At 37.7% G+C, this 17,185-nt stretch overlaps 1 protein-coding gene across 2 annotated transcripts; it reads right to left on the reverse strand.

The window, feature by feature from the left end:
- Positions 1-406: 406 nt before the first annotated feature.
- CIMAP3 (ciliary microtubule associated protein 3) lies at positions 407-17,022 on the reverse strand. Of its 2 annotated transcripts, XM_081947100.1 has the most exons (7): positions 17,003-17,022; positions 13,740-13,877; positions 9,943-10,085; positions 8,462-8,560; positions 5,665-5,798; positions 2,836-2,953; positions 407-1,340 (listed from the first exon to the last, which is right to left on the reverse strand). In XM_081947100.1, exons 1-7 carry the CDS (start codon positions 17,019-17,021, stop codon positions 1,269-1,271), a joined length of 723 nt encoding a protein of 240 aa, XP_081803226.1. In that variant the 5' UTR covers position 17,022; the 3' UTR covers positions 407-1,268. The 2 variants fall into 2 exon arrangements, with proteins under 2 accessions (XP_081803226.1, XP_081803227.1); XM_081947101.1 differs by lacking the exons at positions 13,740-13,877; positions 17,003-17,022 and adding an exon at positions 13,453-13,695.
- Positions 17,023-17,185: the final 163 nt, after the last annotated feature.

Raw genomic sequence — 17,185 nt, forward strand, 5'->3', positions numbered from 1 at the left:
ATTTTACAAAATTTGTACCAAAGTCTCCTCATACCAGCTTGATGAATGGGCAGAGGTTATGGGAGTTACACAATCAACATCTAAAAGACACTAGAATGAGGAAGGATTGAAAGTGAAGGTTCTGTTTGCCAAACTATACATTCTTTCCATTTGGTGCAAGTGGCTCTGTGTACCTTCTAATCTAAATCTGCTAGTTTACAAGACATACAATGGATTCCATTGGAATCATAAGGCTTTCTATGAAACTTCTAAATGAAATATAATTTTTTGAGAAATCAAGAATATATAAAATGAACTTAAAAAAACTTTTTATAAAGTGGTGTGCAGAGAAATATTTAAGCATCCTGCTACATCAGCAGGGCCATTGTCTGCTATAACAGTTTAGTATATTATCTCACAAAACGGATTAGAAATTGTAATACGTTTTTTATTACTCATGTATTTTCTCCCATACTGCAGAGTACAGAAGGTTAAAAATTGTACGGTACAAATCTAGTTCCTAAATACAATACCTACAGCTCAGTTCAGGTTGAATGAAAAGCATGGTTTCTCCTACAAGAATATAGTATGGAAATCTTTCTTTGAGTGGGAAATCTCTGTTTCCTGTTCAGTATGAATGAAGTTTGTCTTCTCTGCAGCAGACAGAAAAGAACACTGTGCTAAAGTATTTCTAAAAATGTCATTGCATATATATATTCCATGAAATTTCCATTCTCAGTCACGTGCAGAAAATGCAGTCCAAGAAGTGGTATCATAAGACCATATCAGATCATATGGCACATACGTCTAATACCTTTGTGTTTCAAAAAATACTGGCCAGTGCAGTGGAGTAGCAGGACAAAATATTTTCAATTTTAATCAACACATGCTTGTTCCCATAATAATTTCTCCAATTTGGCATGACTTTTGTGAGTTTTATAGTCTAAACTGACATATAAATAGAAATTATACTTTAAAAAAATATATCTCTCTTAAGCATTTCTCTAGCTAAACTGTTCGAAACCAGAAACATTTTAACAGGTGTGGCTGTTGGCAAAATCCAAACATTTGAAGCAACTTCGAAATAGTATAAAGGTTTTATACTGAAATAGCAGAGAACATTAGGAAAATTGAAGCATTTAAAAGGCTAACAAAAAAACTCTTTGTGAAATAGTATTTATATTGAATCCAAGTAAGAAATTAATTAAAATGCTCTAATTCTGTCTAAGGATAAAAAGTAAATTTGTGGTCTAAGCATGTAGGAGAGGAAATATCTTCAGCCACAAGAATTAATCACTATAATATATACTCAGATAGGCCACCAAATTCCGATATTTCTTGAATTCTTTATCTGAAATCAGCTGAAATAAAACAAAATTTAAAAATATTAACTCTACATAATTGCTGTCTTATTGTATTATTAGTAGTAATCACACAATCATTATACAAATAATTAAAAACTATGAATTATTTTGGAGGGGAGTTTGGTTGGCATGGTATGAGTGTGGCTTGTTATTTTTCTTCTGGAATATTTTCCAACTTCCTTGTCTAGGTTGGGAAGGTTTCCCCAACCAAATAGTAATCAAGAGTGTCCTTCCTTAGCTCCTTACCTATCACCACAAAATACTTCAGGTAAAGAAATTCTTCAGGAAGAGATACGAGTGATTATTAGCTTTTAAAAGATAATTACAATAAATACATTAATGATATAAATTTATACTATTATACCATTATAATTTTTGTAATAGAGCTAGCATGGTATAATAATAATGTGCTGGATTGGGGGCAAGTTCTTGTTAAGCTGTTGGGCACCCACTAGCAATAGCACTTACACTTATATACCGCTTCAAAATACTTTACAGCCCTCTCTAAACATCAGCATATTTCCCCCAATAAATTGGGTCCTCATTTTACTGACCTCAGAAGGATGGAAGGCTGAGTCAACCTTGAGCCGGTGAGAATCGAAGTGCCGAACTGCAGTCAGCTGGCACTCAGCAGAAATACCCTGCAGTACTACATTCTAACCACTGCGCCATCATTACCTTTTAGCACTAGACTGAAGTTGAAAAGTATCCCAGAAGAAAGTAATGTCAAACCATTTCTATAATTGCAAGAAATTCTGCAAGAAAATGCCATGGATTTTTCCAAGAAGTTACAAAAATCAAGACTGTTTCAAAAACATCCCATTAAAAAAAGGTGGGTTTTAATCATCTTATTCGTTAGAGGAGTACCAGTGAGGAGCAATGACTATGCTCCACAGTATATAACTTGACTTTTCCATTCCCTCTTCTCTCTCTCCTTTCTCATTATTGGTGAACAACTGCTGTATTCATAGTCCTACCTAGGAAGCAGCAGAAACTCTATATTCCTTTCCCCAGCATAAATCTATTGGTTGTGGATCAATATAGGTGGAAGCCTAGAATAACCATTTTCTTCTATTTAATATCATGTTGAGTTGATGGACAAGAGTCTCAAAGAGCGGCAAAACCATATAAAGGTCTGTAGGGACATGTGTGCGGGCACATATGGGAGACATACATGCATGCATGGGGGGCACACGTGCGGGGGTCATGTGTACATGCACATGGGAGGCGCACTTGGGGGTTGTGCACACATGCAGGGGGGTCCGTGTGCATGCACGGGGGCAGGGGACAAGTGGGGAGGGCACACACGCATTGCATTGTGGATGCACACGGCGATAAAAAGGTTAGCCATCACTAGCATGGTAGTTATAGGCTACCACATGGTTTCTTGTAAGCTGTTGCTCAAGTACAAGAAGATACATTCATTTATTTCAAGAAATTAAACTTTTCTGTCATTCCAAACTGATAACACGCTTAACCCCAAATTTCATACCTCAGCTCTGAAAGTTCTTCTTTGTGGCATTGGAACCAAAGACCAGTCTGGGGAACCAAACTTCCCTGGCCAGCTGACATGTCTGTGTGGCAACTTGAATGGGTTGTAAGTTCCAGGTCTGAGGAGACAGGAGAGAGAACAGACAAGTTGTTCAAAATGTATTATTTTCTGTTGTATACAGGTAGTCCTCAACTTACAACAGTTTCTTTAGTGACTGTTCGTAGTAACAACAGCACTGAAAAAAGAGATATGACCATTTTTCACATTTGTGACTGTTTTAGCATCACCATGGTCATGTGATTTAAATTTGGTTGCTTGGCAACTGACTCATATGTATGACCATTGCCGTTTCCCAGGTTCATGTGATCCTTTTTGCAATCGTCTGACAAGTAAACTCAATGGGGAATGCGGATTCACTTAACAACCATGTTACTAACTTAACAACTGCAATGATTCACTAAACCAGGGGTGTCCAAACTTGAGAACTTTAAGACTTGTGGACTTCAACTCCCAGAATGCTGGCTGGGGAATTCTGGGAATTGAAGTCCACAAGTCTTAAAGTTCTCAAGTTTGGACACCCCTGCACTAAACAAATGTGGCAAGAAAAGTTGTAAAATGAGGCAAAAAATTAAATTTCTCACGTAACAACATACACTTTGGGCTCAATTGTGGCCATAAGTTGAGGACTACCTACACTGCAGTTTTTATGCTATATATACTATATAACGTAAAATAAACATATCATTATATAGTGCTGGATTGGTTAAATTGTTAAAAAAAGTTCTAACTTTCCATTCAAAATAGCAATAAAATAGTAATAGCACTTAGACTCATATACCAACCCATAGTGCTTTGGAGCAATCTCTGGGCAGTTTACCATGTCAGTATATTGCCCCCAATAAACTGGGTCCCATTTTACCAAACAAATGACCTTGGAAGGATGGAATGCTGAGTGAATCTTGACTGCCTGTCAGAATCAAACTCCAGGCTGGGGGCAGAGTTTGCCTACAATACTGCATTCTAACCATTGCACCATCAAAATAATTTTTATAAGTTGCATAAATCAAAAAGAATAGGATTTTTTTTTTGCTGTAGTATATCCTCTCTTTTTTCTCTTCATTTGATAACAAATAAACACACACACACCTCTCCCTCCCCCCCTCTCTCTATATATATCTGGAATTGGGTAAAGGTTTAAAACTTTATGATGAAAAAGAATGCCTTTTATTAAGCTCTTTAGACAGAAAGGCTCCGCGAATGCAATGTTGCATGTAGTCAATTACCAGAAAATTTGCCTCCGCCAATAATTTACAATCAAATGACATTTCAATGTAATGCAAAACGTATGCCTCAGATTAGCAAAACATATTTATATTTGGGTTCTGTTGTCCCCTCCCTCCCCACCTGCACTGTTTTCAAATGAAAAAAATCCTACATGGCTCGTACAACTGTAATTTCGCTGCTGTATCGGGATAATTTTTACATACTGCCAACATACCATTAAGATGTATCAGTTTTTCATTTCAATACAGAAAATTTTGGGGGAGTTACTAGTGTTTGTTAAAATAGTTGCTGAAAAGCCCCCCAAACAGCATAAGATGGCAATTATGCCATCACATAAATCCAACAAAATCTGTAAGTACAGGAGTCCCACTGACACTATGGAGGCCCCATAGCGATATTCAGACATATAAATGGTAGCTAAAGGTTGCTTTGTTCCTCAGATATATCCATGACTACCGTATTTTTCGGAGTATAAGACGCACCTTTTTTCCTCAAAAAAAGAGGCTGAAAATCTGGGTGCGTCTTATACATCGAATATAGCATTTTTGCCTCCTGAAGCCCCGCCCCCTTCACCAAAATGGCCGTGCAAAGCCTTATGGAGGCTTTCAAAGAGTTCCTGGGGGCTGGTGAGGGCAGAAATGAGCAAAAAACGGGCCATATTTTACTCCCCCAGCAGCACTCTGTAAACCTCCATAAGGCTATGAATGCAATTTTTTTGACAAAAAACAGGTCCGTTTCACGAAAAAAAGGCCGTTTTTGCCCCCCCCCCAGAGCACTCTGCAAGCCCCCTAAAGCTATTCATGTTTTTTTTTAAAAAAAAAAAACCGGGCCCGTTTTTGGGAGGTTTGCAAAGTGCAAAAACTGTTTTTTTTTCCTTTTGGAAAGCTCTTTAACTGATTGATGAGAATTACATTGATCAAGTGCTGTGCCAGCAGAAACAAAGTCTTAGGTGCTGCAGATTGTCAGCAATTTCCTTTTCCAGCACATGGATAAATACACCTGGAAACATCTCCCTACCTACCTACCTACTGTATTTCTCTCTCTCTCCCTACCAACCTACCTACTCCCTCCCTCCCTATCTACTATATTTCTCTCTTTCTATTTCTCTCTATCCCTCTACCTACCAACCTACCTACGCTCTCCCCCTACCTACCTACTGTATTTCTCTCTCTCTATTTCTCTCTCTCTCTCTCCCTTTAAATACCTACCTACCTAACTACTCTCTTTCTCTCCTACCTACTGTATTTCTCTCTCTTTCTCTCCCTCTCTATCACTCTTACCTACTTACTTTTTTAAAAATTTGCCTCTTCAAAAACTTGGTGCGTCTTATACTCTGGTGCGTCTTATACTCTGAAAAATACAGTAACTAAACCATACAATTTCCAGCTTATGCATAGTTAAATCCCTTCCAAAATTAAATGAAAAACAAAAGGAAACTCAAAACATAAGTTTCTCCTGCCTATGCTCCTTAGCACTGAACTTACTTTATTTTTCAGGTTCCATTTCTAATAGCCAGTTTTTAATTTAAGAAATGAAAAACAGTACCCAGGGAAGAGTTCTCTATCTTGAACCTGCTCTAAAAACCGTGGTACATTGCTGAGAAATGGGAAATGAGCAGTCTTATGCTTGTGTTCTTTGATCCATATTGACTGATATGTTGTAGGCGCAGGGGTCAAATACTAAAAAAAAGAGAGAGCATAAAATGAAATTATAAAGAATGTTGTTTGAAGTCCATAAACACTCCAATTAGCTTTCAGTTTAAACTGAGTGAATAATCTTGATCTTTAACTCTGTCAACCTCCATAAAAACAGACTAATCTGCGAATTAATAGAATTAATACATTGTAAATAAATCTGGTATAGTAATTAAAATTCAATTTAATATTTTTGTACACTTTTGTGCATTAACAGTGACTCCAACACAACAGGATTGCAACTGTGCAATCCTGAAAAAAGAAATTGTTGCTTTAGTTTCATGATTCTGTTTAGATGGACATCCTATGAAGGATGTCTGTCTAAATAAATTCAAAATACTACACAGCCATATTAGATTACTTTATAGTTTGATGTCTTATTAGAATAATTTAATGTGTGATGAAGTATTTTGGGTATATTGTCCAACATATGATATGAATGCTGCAAGATGGGTGTGGCAATGTCACATAAATAAATAAAGCTTGATTCTTCTTCTCTTTCTGGGGCTTTTCTGAAGTGAATTGAGTGAATTGAGATTTTACATAATGCCAGTGTAACGTGGAACATGTATATATAGGTGTAATATTATATACTGTGTATGTATGTACTGTACTTTTTGGAATATAAGATGTACCTTTTCCCCCTCTAAAAGAGGGTGAAAATTTGGATGTGTCTTATAAACCGAATATAGTCCCGCCCACCCACTGGTCTCCATCGTTTGGCCTCTGCCTCCCAGCAATTTGCCTCCTCGCAAAAAATGGAAAATGGTGCTTGCGGGGCGGTAATAGGCTATGGCAATCCCTGCAGCCTGAAACAGCTGATGATCGGGAGGCTCCTGCTGAAACTGAAACAGACTGTTTGCTGCATGGAGGCAAATTGCTGGGAGGGAGAGGCAGATTTTTTGTTGTTGTGCTAATCAGGCTATTTGCTGCAAGGAGGTAAGACAATAACTATAAATCCCTATAGAATGTTCAAATTATTAGACTTATTTTTTAAAGACTGCTTTATTATTGTTCTAGACAACTTAACAAAATGAAGAAGCTTTTTAAAATAAATGCTTGATCTGAAGAGGCCCAGTGCTATTGTATCTTCTTGTAAATAGCAGAAAATAACGTATACTTCCAGAAAGCCACATCAATTTTAATAGCATCTGTACAAGTATAGTCTGAAATGTATTACCACAAACAGTGTATATCTTCTATACTGTTTGCTGTTTGCTGCAAGGAGGAAAATTGTTGGGACACAGGAGCAGATTTTTTTCTTGTTTTCCTCCACAAAAGCTAGATTATACTTCGGAGCGTCTTGTACTCCGAAAAATATGGGTATGTATGTATGGGGAAATGTGTGCTAGTTTATTACTTATTTGGGTTTAGGGATTTTTTTAAAAAATTATTGATTTATTGAGATGTATTCTGTGTTCTTGGGTGGGGTGCATCAAGGGAGGGTCATTCAATTTCGTTGTACACATGTTGTGCATTGACAACAAAGGTTTGAACTTGAGATGGTTCTTTGTTTTTTTAAAAAATGATGTTCTTCCTGTCTGTTTGCTCAGACATTAACTATTTAAACCCTGAGCAAAAGAAACCTTTTATCTTTTTCAATTTTATATGCTTAGTAAAGGTGTCCCAAAACAGTGGGTTTTTAAATTATTGTCTGTACTACCAGTACTGCATTCTATCATGATGAATTTATTTTAATTATTTTATGTCTCTACAGCACAATATTACAGAGTTTCTTTTAAACTTATTTATGGATAAACAGGGATATAAGCATTAATTTGCTGTGAGCATCTCTGTTCCCTAGCTGATTCCACAATCCAAGTAGTTTTCGGAGTATAAGATGCACTGGAGTATAAGACGCACCAAATAAAAAAAAAGTTTTTGCACTCTGCAGACCTCCCAAAAACTCTATTAGGAGGCTTGTAGAGTGCTCCTGGGGGGTGCCCCTCCAAACGAGCAAAATATGGCCTGTTTTTTTGCAAAAACAGGGCCTTTTTCTGTCAAAAAAAGGGTTTACATATCCTTTAGGAAGCTTTCAGAGTGCTCCTGGGGGCTGGGAGGGGGGAGTGAGCAAAAAACAGCCCGTTTTTCGCTCATTTCTGCCCTCCCCAGTCCCCAGGAGCACTCTGAAAACTTCCTAAAGGCTATGCACGGCCATTTTGATGAAGGGGGTGGGGTTTCGGGAGGAAAAAAATGCTGTATTCAGTGTATAAGACACACCCAGATTTTCAGCCCCTTTTTTTGAGGGAAAAGGTGCATCTTATACTCCAAAAATACGGTATATCAGCAAATCAAATGTAGTCAGTTTCACAGTAAAAAGTGCGACAACACATGCAGAATATAAGTAATATAAACATATCTACCTTTACTGTTTTCTTCTAGAGAAGCATGCAACATGAATTGTGAAAGGTTAAATTTGTCCCTGAGCCACTCTGGCTTGTAATGATGGCTGTGGTGGAAATATTTTGGCATTCTATTTAAGTTTAAATTTAAATTTTAGAGTACAAAGAAGCCCCTCCCACAGTATAGAAAGTGAATTTCCCCTTGTGTGTACAAGGCACATTGGCTGCAAGAGTCGTCTGCTGAAGGATTTCACCCTGCAGAAGAGAACTTGTACTATAGAGAATATATATGGAAAATGTTTTTACCTTGTTGATTATTACAAAACGTGGCGTTGTTCTTGCTCCCATGGTGTAGCCTTTGATACTCTGTGGTCTCTTAGCCAAGTTATATATAAGATTGTTCCTCTACATATTAAAAGAAATGTTAAAGTTATTCTACACTATAATAATGGGGGGGGGGGGGGAAAGAGAACAATGTTTAGCCACATAATAGAGCCGGCAAAAGATTTCTACTGAGAAGAAGTTAATAAAAAGTAAATCTTGGGTATTCACAGAGAAAGCCTGAGTAGTATAAAGAAATAGAAAATCATAATGAGACTTAATTATGTTATACAGACAAATCAAAAGTCAATGTTGGAGCTTGGTGGTGAATAATAAAATAAAATAATTACAATGTAGTACCCTACTTAAATTTAACTTTTTCTTAAACTGAATTTTCTCAAAGCAACTAAACAATTTCCTCCCAGCTTATTGGAATAATTTAAGCCACTTAGAAGAATGGTTGAAGAAATGGTACACTCTGTTTGTTGTCCCACTTATTATTTATTAAACCAATTTAGATAGCTGCTCATCTTACAAGCAAAAGATTCTGGGTGGCATACAACAGAGCTAAAAATGTTAATACATACACTATAGGATTCATTAGTCTAAATAACAGAACTTGTATTCATGGATTTTTTCTGGAAGCAATCATGTGAGGTAGGTAGAAATGAAAGAGAGTATCAAGCCACAGAGTCATCTTGTGAAAATACTATGAGGTTCAACTGTGGTGTCTCAAATCTTTGGAAATATTCTCTAATTATCTATTTTCTAAGACCAGAGACATACACTATATCGCCAAAAGTATTCGCTCACCCATCCAAATAATCAGAATCAGGTGTTCCAATCACTTCCATGGCCACAGGTGTATAAAATCAAGTACCTAGGCATGCAGATTGTTTTTACAAACATTGGTGAAAGAATGGGTGGCTCTCAGGAGCTCAGTGAATTCCAGCGTGGAACTGTGATAGGATGCCACCTGTGCAACAAATCCAGTCCCGAAATTTCCTCGCTTCTAAATATTCCACAGTCAACTGTCAGCTGTATTATAAGAACGTGGAAGTGTTTGGGAAGGAGAGCAACTCAGCCACGAAGTGGTAGGCCACGTAAACTCGTCCAACATCAGTGTGTCACCTCACAAATGTGCTTCTGGAAGAATGGTCAAAAATTCCCATAAACACACTCCTTGTGGACAGCCTTCCCAGAAGAGTTGAAGCTGTTATAACTGCAAAGGGTGGACCGACGTCATATTGAACCCTATGGATTAGGAATGGGATGTCACTTACAGTAAGTTCATATGCGAGTAAAGGCAGGTGAGTGAATACTTTTGGCAATATAGTGTAGCTTTTATTTGCAATGTATTCGAATTTTGGAAGCAAAAGTTATCAATATAATCTGAATAGCAAATATCCTTTCTAAAGAATAAAGAAAAATAAAAAATAAAGAAAAATGAAAGGAACACAAGTTACCTCTGCATGATTATAAGTTCCTGGTCCACGGTCAGGATCCCCTTTAATTGGTGCGAACTGATTACCTAATCGGTCTGGTGCATGATGAAAGGGGAAAATTTTCTTTTCCTGACAGGACCCAAATGAACTTCCCTTCTGAACACCTGAAAACCCCAATAGGAGTTCATGTCAGTGGAATGTTTGCATCAATATTTTATAATGTGCTACAAACTTAAGTTTATAAAATAGCACAGTGACACCTCTTAACTACTGGACTAACTTTTCAGTGAAACACAGAATAGAGCCAGCCAGTCAAGTTCATTCACTTAATTACCATTAATTACATTATTTTTATATAAATACTTGGTTATTTACATTAAAAAACTAATTAGAAAGGAAAAATAGATATAGTCCTCATTTATTGACTGCCTCTTTTGGCGACTATTCAGAGTTACAATGGCACTGTAAAAATAGATTAGTGACTTTTAGCCGTTGCAACATCCCCGTAGTGATGACATGATCTTCACAGTCATATGATCATGATTCCGGCACTTTGCAACAAAACATTTACAATGGTTATAATGTCCCACAGTCATGTGATTATCATTTGCTACCTTCATAGCCAGCTTCTAGCAAGTAAAATTAATGGAGAAGCTGGCAGGAAGTCATTAGTCATGGTCACTGATGTTGTGTTTAACAACCAGAGGTGGGCTCCTACCGCTTTGGACCAGTTCGGCCGAGTAGGTAGTAACTCGGCTGGCCACGCCCCTGAACCAGTTCTATTGGTGGCGCCATAAGCCCCGCCATCTTGTTTTTTGCTTCTGTGTGTGCGCAGAAGCAATTTTTTTACTACTGCATATACATGCGCGCACGCAGTATGTCCCTGAGCAAACCAGCAGTAACAGAAGCCAGAACCCACCACTGTTAACAACCCACAGTGATTTTTCTTAATGAAAGTAGCCGGAATTGATGTCATAAGTGCAGCACAGTCAGTGAGATTTCATTTAATGATAGTGTCATTTAGTGATAGAGTTGCAGGTCTGAACTGTAGTCAATAAGTGAGGACTATCCATAATAGTATTCAGATTTGCATCATCTGTTGTCTCAATCTTATTGCAGCAACACAAAATTTAGCTGTTTGACAATTTCATATCTGAGAGAATTTCATATCTACAGAGTATTGATCTGTTCTACAGAGTACTGATGCAGTGGAGGTATAGCAATAGCAATAGCACGTAGACTTATATATTGCTTTACAGTGCTTATAGCTCTCTCTAAGCAGTTTACAGAGTCAGCGTATCGCCCCCAACAATCCGGGTCCCCATTTTACCGACCTCGGCAGGATGGAAGGGTGAGTCAATGTTGTTTACAACTATTCCAAATATTCCTTTAGAAAATACAGTATACAATAGTGGCCCACCGCTGTGTTTATATTCCTGGAATTGCATATGCTTTGCTAATGGGCTTTTAGAATACTTACCCTAATATTGGAGGGTTGTGCCTCTGCCTGGGAAAGGTAAGAATGTTTAAATATTGTGCTACAATATTAGCCAGGATGAGATAATACTCAAAACATGCCAATTTGCAATAATGGAGACAATAAAAGACAGTGAACCCTCTACCCCCTCTCCACAGTGAAATTTGGTGATTATTATATTTTCCCAATAATTTTATTAGAAATTTTATTGTACAAGTAAAATTTATACAAATACAAAATAAAGAGATACATTAAAGAAAATTTAAAAAGTGCAGAAAAAAAGGAAACTCTTTACTCATCTCCAGCAAGTATAATCAACATTAGGAGCTTATCATTATCTCTTAAAAGCAAACATCTTTTTATTTCAATATCTTCTCTTGGTTTCTGTAAACCCATCTCTAAAACCTTATCTCTCCCTATAAACACCAAAAATCCAGTAGGAGTTATCAGAAATGACAATGTAAGTGTTACAAATTATATCTATTACACCCAATCTGAATCCATCCTTTTCCTTTAAGCTGATTTGGTTATTATTTTGAGGGGGGGAGTGTGTATCTGATAACCTTTAAAGGTCTGGAAAGACTGATAAAAATAACTTTTAATTAAATATTACGGAAAAACCTTCTAATAGTACAAGTATCAGTCTTATACTTGGGAAATGAAACTTGGTTGAAATTTCCCACAAACTTTACATTATACTGGGTTGAAATGTTATTGTAATTATGCACAAAAGCCATTATATTTAACAATCTTGGACCATTCAGATATATTCCCAAAATTATACCGTCTTTGGATTCAAATTTGGCTTTCTTTCATCTCATGTGTTCCTATATACAGGTTGTCCTCACTTTGGTTGCTTAGCAACCATTCAAAGTTACAAGGGACACCCCCAACAAAAAGGTACTTGCAATGCTATTTGGAAGTCCTGACAGCTTCCTCCCTGCAAACATGTAACCATGTTTTGGGTGCTTGGCAACTGACCTGCATTTACAACAGTGTCTTGCATTCATGTGATTATGATTTTTGCCAAAACCTGGCATTCACATCCAGTTTCTTGCAAAAAGAAAAATTGCCCATAGCAAACAATGGTTTCATTTAATGACCATGTTGTTTGTTTAATGACTACCACAAAAAGGTTGTAAAACTGGATTGGTCACATGACTCACTTTACAACTATCACAACTTAAGACCAACTGCCAGGATCAGTTATGATTGTAAGTCAAGGACTTTTTGTACAAATGTGCAAACTGGCTTTTTGTTACCACTTTCACTTTTTGGTGGCAACTGCCTGTTTGGTAGCAACTGCCTGTCTCAGAAATTCAACAATGAGAAGCAAACTTCCCTTTTTGAAAAATAGCAGAGGCTGGGCAATCATTGCTCAGGAATGCTGCAGTTGGAATTTGGAATGCTACAGTAAATAGGGTTTGGACTAGATAATTCCAACATATATCCCAAGGCCGATTTACTATAATGTTTCTCTGCAGTGACTTAAAACCTTCTAACTAACAAGATAGTTGTCTCTGATGGTAATTTATTGATGAGAGAGAGGGACACTTCATGGAAGTTTAGAGTACTGTACTAATTCATCTACTTGTTCCAGAATTAACTCCTATTAGTTTTGTGATTACATCCTGGAAAACTTAAAGTAGATTTTTTTGCTATTATCTGTACTGAAATAAACAATGCTATTTCCCAAGAAAGAAAACATATTGTTAAAGGTCCCATAATGTGACATTGGAATTTGAAATTCCACCTCTAATACACATCCATATAATGTTGCTGATATGTAAATGATTGAACAGAGGAACTATATTCCTTTACTATTGAGACAGTCCCTTTAGATAGTGTTATTTTAAAAGAAGTCTACATAGAATTATGCTTATGTAAATTTATTCTGGAACCCGAGGCAAATAATTTCAGAAATGCCTTTCTCTTCCTTTTAAATTAGCAATAAAATACAGTAAATTAAGTGAAATTAATCCTAAAATCCCAAATCGCTTGACTGAAGCGACTGCCTTGACTAGAGCTCCGACTTTAAACTGGCGCTTACTTACAGCTCAGTTCCCAGTCCGAATCCAGGTAATTTTGAAAATCCAACCGCGTTCTCACCCGCAGGTTAACATTGCCCAATGTCGGGCTCCACAGCTGAGACATGGCGACCCAGAAAAACAAAGTTTGTAGGATCGCAAAAATCCGCGGATTTCCCTTGCTTCCACGTTAGCAGGTCTCCTCCGAGGAAGGAAGGACCCGTATCCTTCTCCAGCTGATCCACAGGGCTCCACAATGCGGGGGCAGAAACGCTTGTTGCGCACGCCTTCTAGCCAATCCCCTCCCGACTCACCTGAGAGCTGCAACGCGAGGCGGCGCTGGCAAGAGATCATCGCCAGGGGTCCCAACTGTTCGGTGTCTTGCCATGGAAACAGAAGAGGGTTGATCTCCGCATTGGAATACTGAGGAGCTACGAGGGCTTCAGCTAAATCTGCAAAGGCGGGGAGAGAGAAATGCTGGGGAGGCCCGCGTCGTAGCGTCTGAAAATACAGGGCGACGACTCCTAGGCGGTAGCAGCACGATTGTCGTGGTTCTTTATTGCCACCTAATAGTCGTCCGGATTTTTGCAGCACGGTTACGGCTAACCGTACTTTTGCCAGTGGCAACGTGGTAGGCGGGTGGTGTATAGCCTCGCCCCTATCATTTTCGCGGCACATTCAATTTTGCCCCGTGCCTTCGGCGGTCGGCAGTGGTGTATTAACCATTAAGCAGACTAAGCACGTGCTTAGGGCACCAGGCCCAAGGGGGCACCAAAAGTTGAGAAAGAAAAAAAAACCAATGAAGATATGTACAGTATGTACAAAGGAGGGGGAGGGGGCATCAAGATTTATCAATGTTTAGGGCACCAGTGAGCCTTAATCTGTCCCTTAGTTCTGCAAAGAAGCTGACTATGAAGAATTGCTGTGTGTTTATGCTTCCCTTGCCCTATGGCAACTAACTCTTAACTCTGCACTTTTGAGGGGGATGCAGGAATATTTTCCATCTCTCTTGAACGAGGAAAAAGAATCGCTCTAGCCTTTGAAAATAAAGGCTGAGCCAACAAAATTATTTTATTATTGCATCCTTATTTTGAAGACCCTACAATAGCCTATTTTTATACAATGGTTAATGAGTGTTGAAAACAGCTATTCAGCTGGTTCGGAAATATGTAGCTGAGAGAAGGTGAACAAATAGAGTTTCTTGTTGCTGAATAAACTTGTTTGGTAGATTGGAATTCCCAATCAGCGATTTGTTTATCCATAAAGCACTATCTTCTGTAGCATGAATTTATCTAAACTATTTGGTTATACAGTACTTAAATAAAAGGGTAACATGATAATTATTTAATTCAATCAATCAAGTTGTAATCTGTTTCAACCAGAAAGGCATCTCTAGGTAGCTTACATTTTGGATTAAAAACAACAGAATGATAATAAAAATGAACAATATCGGATGGCAGATCCGAAAAACAAAACAATCCAGTCCCAGTCATAAGACATACAGTATGTCCAATATTAATTATAACCCAATCCAACCCAGAGCTTGTTGCAAGAAGCAGGAATTTAAAGATTTGAGAAAAGAGTGTGGTCAGTGCCATGTGGATTTAAGGGAGAAGATCTTCCATGGCACAGGTACAAACACAACAAAGGCCTGATTCCTAGGTCCTACAAGATGTCACTGATTGGACAGAAACAATGGGAGAAAGCAGTTCTTATGTCATTAATTTTTGTACAGGTGACAATTGGCATCTTGAACTGCAGTTAAAAGCTCACTGATAGCCAGGGCACAAAGTTGAGGTTTTGTGTAGCAAAATGAGAAGTGATCATAGCTACTCATGTTAGCTATAGCTTCTGAATAGTTTTCAAGGTTAGCCCTGGATAGATTATTTTAGTGTTCAAATAAGAGATGATTAAGCTATGAGTGCTCGTGAGAAGCTTGTGTAGGGTTTCCTTCCTAAGCAGAGGGTTGGACTAGATAGAAGACCTCCAAAGTCCCTTCCAACTCTGTTATTCTGTTTTCTGCTCCCCTCTTTTCATGAAAGATCATATTTAGTACACACTATGGATCAGTGCAAAAGTCGTCCTGGCCATGGCTACCCTCAGGTCATAGAACTGAGTCCAGGAAGACTCTCAAATTACACATGAGACTGGAGGCATGGATCATCCTTGAAAACTAATAATTGTTCTTGAAAATAGAAGGTCTTTGTCCAAAGCCACTTGGATTTGTGTAAGCCTATTCCTCCCCAGTTCCCTTATATCTTCTGGCACTGGGACAACATCACCAGAGCATCACCTGTACAAACAGGTGTGAAACATAAAGCTGGATACTATCCAATACTGAGGCTATGATCCATACTAATGGGATGACTTCATTCAGTGGCTCATGTAGATGTTAAATAAAAGTGGGAGAGTCTTGAATCCTGTGGGACCCTGCAGAAGAAGGATCTCAAGCTTGATCCTTCCTCCCAAAACTAACCCTAGGTCTAGAGGAAGGGAGAGGATATTGCAATAGTTTCCCCATTCCCAGTCTCTGGAGTTGGTTTACAATGATGCTGAAAGCTGAAGAGAGATTGAGCAGGTCTAGAAGAGCTGCACTATATTTATTTCACATCCGCCAAAGGTCACCTATAAGCACAAACAGTGTCAGCATTGTTCATGGGCCTAAAGCCTGATTAAAAAGAAGCTAAATAATCTGCTTTCCTCAGGTCTGTTTTATGTTTTTTATCTTTGTTAGTATATGACTTTGCATGTGTTATATCTATGTAAGCTCCTCATTTAATGTTTATCTGGCAGATGTTGAAATGTTTATTTCCCAAATATTTCCTTCACTAAAAAAGAAAAGCCTAACTACAGTTGAATTGGATTTTTCTTTCCCAAATTGATTTTTATCAGTTACTTTGTTGCTCCTTATTTTTTCTGTACATGTGTTTTACAAATCCATTGTTGTCCAACTACAGGTAGTCCTTGACTTAAAGCAATTTGTTTAGTGACCATTCAAAGTTACGATGACACTGAAAAAAAAAGACTTATGAGCTTTTTGCACACTCACGAATGTTGCAGTATCCCCCATAGTCGTGTGATCAAAATTCAGAGCTTGGCAACTGACTCATACTTACGATGGTTGCAGTGTCCCAGGGTTGTGTGATAATCTTTTGGGACCTTCTGAAAGGTCCTCACTGATTGGAGTGGGGAAGCCAGATTCACTTAACAATCGTATTAAGCTAACTTAACTACTGTGACAAAGGTCATAAAATGGGGCAAAACTCATTTAACCATCTCACTTAGCAACAGAAAGTTTGGGTTCAGTTATGGTCATAAGTTGAGGACTACCTGTACTTAAACTTTGTGTTATTTATAGCAGTGGAAAAAATAATGTATTGGATCTGATAGTGAAGTTTGAGATACTGAGAGAAATGAAGCCACTGGGATAAATAAAATAATTTTAAACAAATCTCATTATTCAATATGCCATATATCTTTTATGAGAAATATTCAAGGCCATAACCTGAAGGTTCAAGGGAAGTAATTCTAGCTAAAATAATAAAAGATTTCATAGTAGAAATAATTATGAGCTTACCTGAATTATGTTCTGACATGATATAGATTCTTTTTTTGGTGATCTAGAAACTAAATGGGAAAAATTTAAAATTTAATGGGAATAGATCAAAATATTGTCTCCCTGATCACTTTTTTCTCCAATCATTAGTGGTTGTAGAACAGCATAATCTTCAAGGTTGGCATCATATAGATTATGTAACTA

Source organism: Natrix helvetica, assembly GCF_964273705.1.
Source record: "Natrix helvetica genome assembly, chromosome: 3".
Lineage (NCBI taxonomy): Eukaryota > Metazoa > Chordata > Lepidosauria > Squamata > Natricidae > Natrix > Natrix helvetica.